The sequence below is a fragment of the Tasmannia lanceolata genome, unplaced genomic scaffold, assembly GCF_043159265.1.
Source record: "Tasmannia lanceolata isolate RefF3 unplaced genomic scaffold, GAP_Taslan_0.1 ptg000003l, whole genome shotgun sequence".
NCBI classification, from domain to species: domain Eukaryota; kingdom Viridiplantae; phylum Streptophyta; class Magnoliopsida; order Canellales; family Winteraceae; genus Tasmannia; species Tasmannia lanceolata.
In genome coordinates, this window is record NW_027518680.1 from 15,198,111 (window position 1) to 15,208,899 (window position 10,789).

Genomic DNA, 10,789 nt, shown 5'->3' on the forward strand with positions numbered 1-10,789 from the left:
CGGATCACCCCATAAATGTGGGCCTACACTATTTTTGATGCTTATCTGCGCTCGAGTGCAGGAACAGTTTTCCCACTGGGCGTAGATAATCCAATTGTATATTCAAGTGGCAATTTTTGTGGGAAAATATAAAAAAATCATTTATTAGTTGGAGCACAATGGAAGCCTTCTTCAAAACTGGCAAACTACTCTTGCGGTTAATATTTCGAATTCAATAATTCTATCCATGGATCCAAAGGATTGCATCTATAATTGTCTGAAAAGATGTAACAAAGGACTGATGCATTTCTTCTTTGCTTCTCAGGTACAACATAATATTGGATTTTCCACTTATTATAGACATGGGTAGGGTCATGAAAGGAGGCTCGTGAGTATTTTTTTGTTTAATTATTATTTTTATGTAACTTAGCTAAATGATCAAATTTAGAAATTTTCTAAAGAACTCGATTTTCTTATTATAGATTGGTAAAGTTTGAGAAAGAAGGTTACTCACGAATAGGGGTGATGCCTCGCTATGGAGATTCATATTCAGTTAAATGGTTCGATGTAGAACCACATTGCACTTTTCACATGCTGAATTGCTTTGAGGATGGAGATGAGGTAATTAAATATAAAAAACCTTTGGTTAATGTAATATTATTACAAAATACCTTTGTATTATTAGAAAGAGAAAGTAGAACACATGAATATTGTAGTAGAAATTTAATGGATGCTAAATTATTAACCCGAAACAGGTTGTAGTGAGGGGTTGCCGAGCTCATGGGTCGGTCGTACCAGGCCCAGATCTGGGTCAGGACAAATTTGAATGGTTCTCTAAAGGATATAAGCCTATTGCTACAAGTGAGAAAAATTCTGATAATTTCACAGAGGATGGATTTCTTTTCTCTCGCTTGTACGAATGGAGGTTAAACATGAAAACTGGGGTAGCTAGGGAAAGAAATCTCACGGGGACTGAGTTCTCAATGGATTTCCCTATGATCAATAATAACTTCACTGGTTTACATAACAAGTATGGATACACTCAACTTGTAGATTCCATTGCAAGCTCTAGTTGTGGTGAGAATTATTTCAAATTTCTTGTTCTTACTTTTCAGTGATTATTTAGTTGAACAAGAAGTGTTTATTTACTTCTTAATTGTAGGGATGTCTAAGTATGGGGGGCTAGCCAAGCTACACTTCGACGAACAAGACAATAAGATTTCTAAGGTAACGAAAACTTTTATGCATGAATTTAAGGTCGCAATTTTTCTCTATTTATTTCATTGTTTTTGTAGGAATTTAGGTTTAAAAGCAATTAAGTGTAATAATTAGAGTCATTACTTTGGAGAGTGTCAAGCTATATTATACTGAAAAGCATATTTATTTACCATAAAAATTATGTTGTATTCCAAAGCAGGAAGTTTTGTCCATATCCTCTTGTAATTCGAACTTAACACAAATCATCACTTCTTTAACTTTTAAAATCATTTATTCATATGCATTATGCTCATGGATGAGATTGACTGGCCATTAAAATCTATTACATATTTAGCAGAGAAGAAAAAGTTTTCATCACATCTTGTGTACTAATAACTATAACTCTTGATTCAGAGGGAGAAAGATTCTATAGCACTGATCAAGATGGACTACCATACATTTGAGGAAAACCAGTTCTGTTCTGGAGCTGCATTTGTACCCAGGAATGGAGCTCTCGAGGAAGATGATGGATGGGTAATATCATTTGTTCATAACGAAGATGATGACATATCTCAAGTAAGTTAAAGGCCCATTCCAAATCATCCCAAAACCTTAGTTATGTTATTATTAGTTATGAATATCGAACCTTTGCTCCTTGCAGGTTCACATAATTGATACGAAGAATTTTGATGGTCACACAACTGCCAAAATTGCGATGCCCCAGAGGGTGCCATATGGATTTCACAGCACTTTTATCTTGAAGCCTGCTCAATGCTAGCAAATATTACCATCCAGGTTGTTGGCCGTCTTGAACGGAAGGATTAAACTTCAGGAAAACTTGAAGGAATTCATGATCAGCTACCAGTGGATGTTGGGAGACTATTTCAGTTATATAGCCTTATTAGGTGTTAAGATAGTTTAGATTTTTTACATTACTATTTTGATGTAATGAATTTATGTTATTTAGTTTATTAGGATTGTATCCATCATAGAATGCCCTGTTTTTATTTTAGAAGGTTGAGGCCATCATGAATAGCTCTAGTTGTGAGCTTTATCATATTAACATCGTGTTAAATATATATATATATATATATATATATATATATATATATATATATTTAAGACGTAGGTTGTGGAGTTGAACTTCAATATCCAAGAATTCCATTACCTTTCTTTCATTTTTGCTTCTTCTCTAGTCTTTTCTATCTTCTTCTACCATCTTCCATATGAATTGGGTGATCTATCATGGGCTTTTTTTTCTTTGATTATGATAATTAGAGCATAGTTGATCAAGATTCAAAATCTCTCTTCTCTTTATTCCCTCTTCTACCCTTTTAAACCATTCAATGATCCTCTCCCTTGTGTGGGACCCCGATCTCAAGGCGTTGGACGGCGGGATGAGCCCCTCGGCCTCTCGATCTTCCACAGTGAATGGAGAGCTCCGCTGCGGCTCTCTCAGAGTAGTGCCCTCACAGCATGAGTCATGGTGTGTACGATACATCTTGATTTGGAGTTGGATGAGACCCCGCGGCTTCACTATCTCCACACCAGTTGGAGAGCTCCACTGCGGCTCTCTCAAAGTATAGTGCCCTCACAGCATGAATCATGGCGGGTGCGATACGTCTTGATTCGGAGTAGAAACTCGGGACCAAGACGTACCTAAATATAAAGAAGAGTCGTCATCCAGGAAGTTCGCCTAGAATCCATAAATTGCTCTGTGCAACGGATAACCAGAGAAGAAAAGGTTTGTGCCAGGTTACGAGTGGGGAAGGTGTTAGGCACCCCACTCGCTCGAGCGAACTCGATCTCTTATGTCATTTTTTATTATTTTTGAAGAAATTTGGGCAGAAATCATGTAATGGGAACCTACATCCTATATGTGACTAGGCTTTGCCTAAGAAAAAGATGGGCTATCTAGTGAACCCTATTCTAGATATCAGTTGATGGTATGTTCAACTGATCTGACTGAGGCACTCCTAACTCTAGGATTCTCCGATCTATCTAAGACGGGTTCCTACTGCATAAGAAGAAGTTTGTGCTTTTTGAAAGGTTTGACAATATTTTTGAAAAAGTTTTGCAAAGTTTTTGTTTAAAAGGTTTGATTGGACTTGGGATGACGGTCTCAAGTTGCCTACGTACCCTGTGGTAGAGGATCAAACCAACGTAGTTTGAAAACTGCTTTTCCAAATTGTTCTTAGTGTCTTTTAAATTTTTGTGATTTTTGCTTTTCTTATGTTTTTGTTGTTTTTAAAGTGTTTTCATGTTTCTGTTGTTTTAATATTTTCACCCTGAGCTAGTCTCTATGAAAGAAGAAAGATATCTATGCTATAGGATAGACTCCTAATACTAAAGGACTGACTCCTAAAACTAGAGGACAGACTCCTAAAGCTAGTGAATAGACTCCTAACTAGTAGCTCAAGAAAGGGGGAAAAGGTACTAGTGAGACTGAGCTAGTCTGCCAAAAGGTGAAGAGACAACTGATGCTAATGAGACAAAGCATGTCTCCTATAAAAAGGCTACAAGTAACCTTATCATTGCCCTTGCAATGATAAATAGGAATAGGGAATCTAAAAAACTGAGTTAGTCTTTAACTTAGTAAGGGTGTCTAACAATGAGACTTGGATAGTCTTCTATGTGACTCTCTCATGAGACCAAGATGGTCTGCTAAGGCGGTAACTACCTAATGAGACAAAGCATGTCTCCTAAAAGGGGAGGCTCCGGGTAGCTCCATCATAACCATTGTAATAAGGAGAACTAATCTAAAAAACTTGGTCAGTCTTCACAGAAGACAAAAAGGAAGAGGGGATGCTATAAGGACTAAGCAAGTCCCCCTAAAGGATCGGCTCTAGATGACGCTTTCATTGGCCTTGCAATGATAAGTAAGGAGAATTGTCCTAAAAGATTGAGATAACCACTAATTAGGGAATAACCTATGCAGGGAGTAATTGAAATGTCATTTTATCCCTTGCTATCAAGAAAACATCTACCAGAATTCATTGAGATTTATAAAAAGGTATAAATTGATTCAGTGTAATTATTAAATTAGAATATCATTAGCATCAATACTTGATGACTGAGACTTGTACTTCAATGCTTTAGCAATAGCATTACCAACTCAGCACTGCCCTCACTCCATTGTTGGCTAAATTTGGAATGGTCATTAATGGATAAATCATAATGGGGAAAGGATGACTAAATCTCATTACTAAAACAATAGTGTAAAGATCATTCCCTTGTAATTGTCCTAAAAAATAAATATATTGTTAAGTAACCCTTAAGACTATCACATATGTAAAGGAATCTAAATGAAAGAAGTCAACAACCATATACTAATACGAAAATAAGAATAGTTATAGAGTCCCACAAATAAATTAACAAGAGGATCAATTGAAAGGGATAAAAGCAAGATGAGCTAAGCAATTCAATTTTCAAACAAGGCTACAATGACAATGAAAAGAATATGTCCAAGAAGCAATCCTATCTCAACAGCTAACTATATTGATGCTACCAACTCAACTTATTCCACTTTAGTAAGGTTATATTCTTATAACAAGGCATTAAAAGGACACAGAGAATTAAGATGTATAAATTAACTAAAAAAAAAAAACATTCGACAGTCACATTCAACTAGAATATGATTTTTGCAAAAAAGTCCAAACCGATTTCAAACAAAGGTGGTTTTAAATCGAACAAACAAGCTAACTTTGCTTTTCTATTTAATCTATGTTATACAACAAGGAAGAAAGGAGGACCAATATTTTTACCACCATATTTGCTCAATACACTAACTTAGTTTGATTTACATCCTCTGTTATGATTAGCACCATTAAAATTCTATCTATCCTCTTGATGAAGTACATTTCTAACATGTACAGGAGTAAGGATAATCTAAGAAGTCCCGAAGAATTGTGATATGTAAATTTCTGAAAGACAGAACATGATTCCCATACAATAGCTCTGATAGAAGAATAAATTTAAATCATACGAATGACAGAACATGAGTTTGTCTTATTTCATTACAGATAGCAATGGAAAAGGATGCAATACCCTTAAACAATAGCCTCTATACAAAATTTTATTAGAAAATGATGCTCTTATTCCCTTTTTTTATGCCATGGTATATTTACATTAAGTACCAAGTGCTTAATTTTCAATAAGTTGACAAAACAGATTCAGCTTGAGTCCAAGTTAATCAAATCAGCTCCAAAAGTAAGCTACAATACACAATCAACATAAGAGTTATGATAGCTAATGATGCGTATTTATTTTTTCCTTTTTAGGTCAAAAATTGAAAGGGATCCAAACTACTGAACTGAATGAGCTTGGAGTACAAAAATTTAGCTCAAGGAGTTTAATTTAAATCTAGCTCATAGAACTCTAACTACACAATCAACATAAGAGTTATGATAGCTAATGATGCTTATTTTTTCCTTTTTAAGTCAAAGATTGCAAGGGATCCAAACTACTGAACTGAATGAGCTCGGAGTACAAAAATTTAGCTCAAGGAGTTTAATTTAAATCTAGCTCATAGAACTCTAACTCAAACAATTAGTTTAGAAGTTTGAACACTTAACAAGACAAGAACATAACCTGTACATCAGGTGTACAATTTCCAACACTTCTATTCTTATTATCACTTAGTTTCCTAGAAGAAAATCATCTATAAATTAGACAAAGTAAAAAAATTCCTTGATCAATACTTTACCTATATACCTTAGAATCTGCTTACTTGAAATACATTTAAATTTTAATGTACACCACTAAACTAATATGAATCAAAACAGGTCAAGTTCCATGCATTCTCTCAGGATATAACAAAGGCAAGATCTAAAAACAAGATCCATACTAACATATGTTTAAGCACACTTTAAGCAAATTCATCCTCGCATAATCTATACTAATAGATTTTAAGCAAATTTTCAAAGAGAATGAAATATTTTAGAAGAAGGACACTTACCGAAAACGAAGGAGTTGGAAGCTCTTGATCACAGATCCATTAAGAATGTAACAATTATGAAATTTTCTCTTTTAAATCAAACGGAACCTGAATTCCTGGCAAGATGTTTGTTGAAGAAGGAAATAATAATTGGAGCTCGATTGGAGTTAGAGGCCGAAGTTATGAGGATCGCCGTTCTTCTTCTTTTTGATCTTTCAAAATCCTGCTGGAATGAGATTAGTGAAGAGAAGAAATAGTGAAATAACAACAAAGATTATCAGATCTGGTTTCTAAACTAGGGCTTGAGCTGAAATGAGATGGATTTAGGTGAGGTTATACAGACGAAAGCTCAGACTAATCGAATCTATACTAAGAAGGTTAGATGTAGGGTTTTGGAGCTTCGATCTATGGCTTAGAAGTTAAGAGAATCATAGATCCAAAATTTCTACAGATAAATGATAGATCAGATGACAAAAGGCTGAGATTAGGGTTTCTAATGACAGATCTAAGGTTGATAAAGACAGAGAATGATGATAGCGAGGAAATAAGCTTAGGTAGTATACTGGCCATGGTTAATCGGAGCTGACCGGAGCTTTGAACAGAAAAATGGCTGGAGATCATAAACTTGCTTGAGAAGAAGGCACAAAAAAGAAAAATGGATTTCTCCCTCTCTACATTTCTCTCCCTCTCACCCTCTTACTAAAGATGAAAAGCCCCTTTTGATTCCATCGATTGTCTATTTATAGGCAGAGAATTAGTATATTTGTCCCCTTTAAACTTTCTTTGAGCACCCCTCCAAGTGTATTCATAACTACCTTTCTTTTAAAGGGGGTGGTTTAAGTAAATTACAAAAGGAAAAAAAGAAGTGACATATTTGTATCTTTGTACCTCTATTGAACAACCCCTTGGCACTCGGATTCACCCCTCTTCTGCCTTCAAAAGAAGCATTTTAAAGATTCACTTTTTTCCTCTGGGCAACTCCATTCCTGGCTAAATCACCCTCCTTTTACACTATATTGCAAACTCGGCTTGTCCTATTAGGTAATTTTACCCGATTTCGACGAAATTTTAAAGAGACCTACTTGGGATTCTAACCTACTCTAGGGTAAATTTTGGGGCACTAATTCACTCATTTGAGGAATTTTTATTCACAAATGATGGTTTAAGGTTCGATCAAAATGGGATGTCTACAGATGCCCCTCTTTGGCAGAGTGTGCTTGTCACACGAGTGCCAAAGCTGACGAGACAACACATTTTGGCCGACCTAAGATTGAAGAAAATTAAATTTTGGTTTTTGGTTTTAAAATTCCGACATACAACATGACTCATGGGTAATTTGGTGAAACGTTGGACACATAACTCAGCATTCAGAACATATTAATGAAACCGCCTTTCACCAGAGACATAACTTAGCAACAACATCGATAATATAGGTATACCTGACTCCCTACTTGGGTAGCGGTACACTGCAGAACGACAGATCATGACTTAACTTCTCATTACTAACAACAGAATAACCAGATAGAGTTGCGATCCGGCTTTTCACCAAACTAGATAAGAAGGAACAACAGTTGAATGGAAAATTTGATCAAGGGTCCGTGACGATGAGCCACGAAGAGCCTAGCAGGGATCAAGGGTCCACGGTAATAAACCATGAAGACCCAAGCAGGAAAGACTCTAGGGTCCGTGATAGTAAGCCACGAAGAGCCAAGCAAGCAGGAATTGAGGGTCCATGGCGATATGCCACGAAGAGCCTCGTAGGAAAAATGTTAGATGATTGGTTTGTTAAGAAACTGAAAATCGAGGGTCCATAGCCATAAACTACGAAGAGCCAAAAAGAAATCGAGGGTCCACGATGACAAACTGTGAAGAGCCACGCGGAAAGAATCTAGGGTTCACAGCAATAGAATAGCCACGAAGAGCCCAGCAAGCAGGAATCGAGGGTCCATGGTGATAAGCCATGAAGAGCCTTGCAGAGAAGATATTGGGGGATTGATTTATTAGGAAATTGGAGATCGAGGGTCCGTAGCAATAAGCTACGAAGAGCCAAGAAGTATTCAAGGGTCCACGGTGTGGACCCAGAAGGCTTGAGAGAGGGAGAAACATAGCTTGTAAGTGGCTTTTGCTTTGTAGTTTTTCGTGTCCAAGGAGAATCTTGGGGAGCCTATTTATAGGTGAAAAAGGGGGAAATTTTTCTATTTTGGGTAAATCAATTAGGGTTTGTTAAAATCCGATTTGGTCAGTTTTTTGGAAATAATGGGCATGAGAAGAAGCTAATTAAGAGATATTTTGTGTGGTGATGGAAGGTTTGGGTGGAGATAAAGGATTTTAAACCGATTTGGGCCATTTGGGAAGGTTATTAAGAGGGGAAATTGGGTTTTTTTTGTAGAAATGGGAATCTAAAGGGAAGCTTTATGATTTTGAGCGGATTTGACTATAGAAGGAAGGATTCCATTCATGTTTAGGGGTTGCATTTATATTGGGGAAGAAAACGCACACGGAAAGTGGAAAATCTCGTTTTTCAGTGTTGGATGGCACCCTTTGGTAAATTCGAAGGGTTCTTTGGGTTTTCCCATACTTAAGAGGACATAGAGGTTGTAATTTGGGTGGCTGTTTAAAGGGATAAAACGTAGATTTTTTTAAAGTTATTTTTTAAAATAGGGGAAACCCCATTGTTGTTTAGATGCAATGGCAATCAATGTACGAACTTTGGTCATTTTAACAAATGCAGCAAATGTTTCTTCACTGTTCATCCCTTATTATTGCTTGCAAGATTGAGCTGCTATATGAGCTCTATGTCAATCCAGGCTCTCATCAGAATTGAGTTTTACGGAGTAGGCCCACTTGCTTCTAATAATAGATGCATGAGGAGGGCATGGAACTAAATCCCAATTTTTACTTTCATGGATAGCACAAAGCTCCTCTTCCGTAGCCCGTTTCCAACAATCCTGTTTTGGTGCTTACTTATAGGTGGAGGGGACATGTTGATCAAGGTTGTCAGAGAATTTTTGATGGTAAACCAAGACAAGAAGGAGAGTGAGTCTAGCATTTAGAGTGCCCACGGTAAACCAAGACAATAAGGATAATGAGCCTGACATTTGAGTGCCGTAATGGACATTTATACAAGGGAGTAGGTTCTAAAGAAGGAAGTAGTACCTATGAGGGGTCAAACATCTGAGCTTGCTACCAGTTGTCTTTCTTCCATGTCTTTTGATAAGTGATTATTAGTTTCAATATCAATATTGGTTAAAATGTCATTCTCAACAAAGAAGGTAGGTGTGAGATAGGTGTAGATGGCCATTGGTGTATGGAATAAAAGTGTGCATTTTCAAGAAAGATGACATGATCTGAGACATGCATACAATGCTGTCCAGGTTCTTAACAAGGAACTCTCGAAAGAAGTGCCTCTCACAGCATGAGTGGCGATGTAAAGTGAGATACCTCTCTATTCGGGGACTAGCCCGGATTCGAGACGTACCTTAAATAAAGAAGAGTCGCAATCCAAGGAAGTCGGCCCTGGATCCCATACTATGCTCTGTTGCAATGGATAACGAGAGATACAAAAGGTTCGTGCCTGGTTACGAATTTGGAAGGTCTGAAGAGCACCTCATCCACCCAAGTGCAAGCAACTGGTCTCTTATGCCATTTATTTATTGATTTTGAAGTGTTTTGGGTGAAAATCATGTGAAATGGGAACATATAGCTCCGAGAAGACGTCTATCTAATCATGCATGTCTCGGAGATGGATAATAATCATACACAAAAGAAATGAAGAAAATGTCACCTAAGAATAGCTAGGTTTTGAGTGTCATGCCTAATTGGTGTCTAAGTTTTGATGGACAAACACATGCATGCTACAACTAAAGGTATAAGGGCGGTACATGAAAGTAAGAAAATACTACAAAACACACAACATAACTTGACTCTGTAAGCCCAATAGTTCCCACCTTGGCATTCCCATCTTATTTTGATGATTCCAATACACAAGTGATTTAAGATCACTAATGTGTTTGTATGTCTAAGTTGTAGATCATAATGGTGTTAAGACAAGATTGCTTGGATTGAGGCCAAGAAGCTCTCATTGGACCGCTTATGAAGGCCAAAGACATCGGAGATCCAAGACGAATGAAGACTTAAAGAATCCAATTCAAGATCGAAGTTGTATTAGAATGTATAAGATCCAATCTTAGTTTAGATTTTAAGAGGCATAAATTAAGTAAATAAACACACACCCTAAATGTTTAAGTGATTGTCCTTGTGGTGTTCCAACACTTTGGAACCCTCATAACAATCCCAACTTGGTGTAAAGTTGGAAGCCAAAATCAAATAAGAAACAGAATTGAAAATCTGCCTGGAAATAGGCTTCTCGGAACTCCGAGATAATTCTTGGAGCTCCGAGCTCGGAACTCCGAGAAATCCTCGGAGCTCCGAGATTTGGTCCAGTAGCTTTTTTCCAACTTCTGTTTATATTCCCGGAACTCCGAGAGAAATTCTCGGAACTCCGAAGAATTTCTCGGAACTCCGAGACCACTATAACGGTAAGAATTTTATAGCCGTTGGGAACTTTGCTAGATTTACCACTATGCCCCTCAAACGGTCATATTTGGTTTTTCTATATATATGGGTATTCCCACCTTCCCAATCATCAATCCTAACACTCTAAGACTCTATTTGAAC

The 10,789-nt window shown here is 37.0% G+C and overlaps 1 protein-coding gene across 1 annotated transcript; it reads left to right on the forward strand.

The window, feature by feature from the left end:
- The first annotated feature begins 471 nt into the window (after window positions 1–471).
- LOC143861477 (carotenoid 9,10(9',10')-cleavage dioxygenase 1-like) lies at window positions 472–2,003 on the forward strand. The gene is made up of 5 exons (XM_077372406.1): window positions 472–600; window positions 735–1,056; window positions 1,142–1,206; window positions 1,591–1,752; window positions 1,838–2,003. The coding sequence occupies exons 1-5, from the start codon at window positions 505–507 to the stop codon at window positions 1,952–1,954; spliced, it is 762 nt and encodes a 253-aa protein (XP_077228521.1). The 5' UTR covers window positions 472–504; the 3' UTR covers window positions 1,955–2,003.
- Window positions 2,004–10,789: the final 8,786 nt, after the last annotated feature.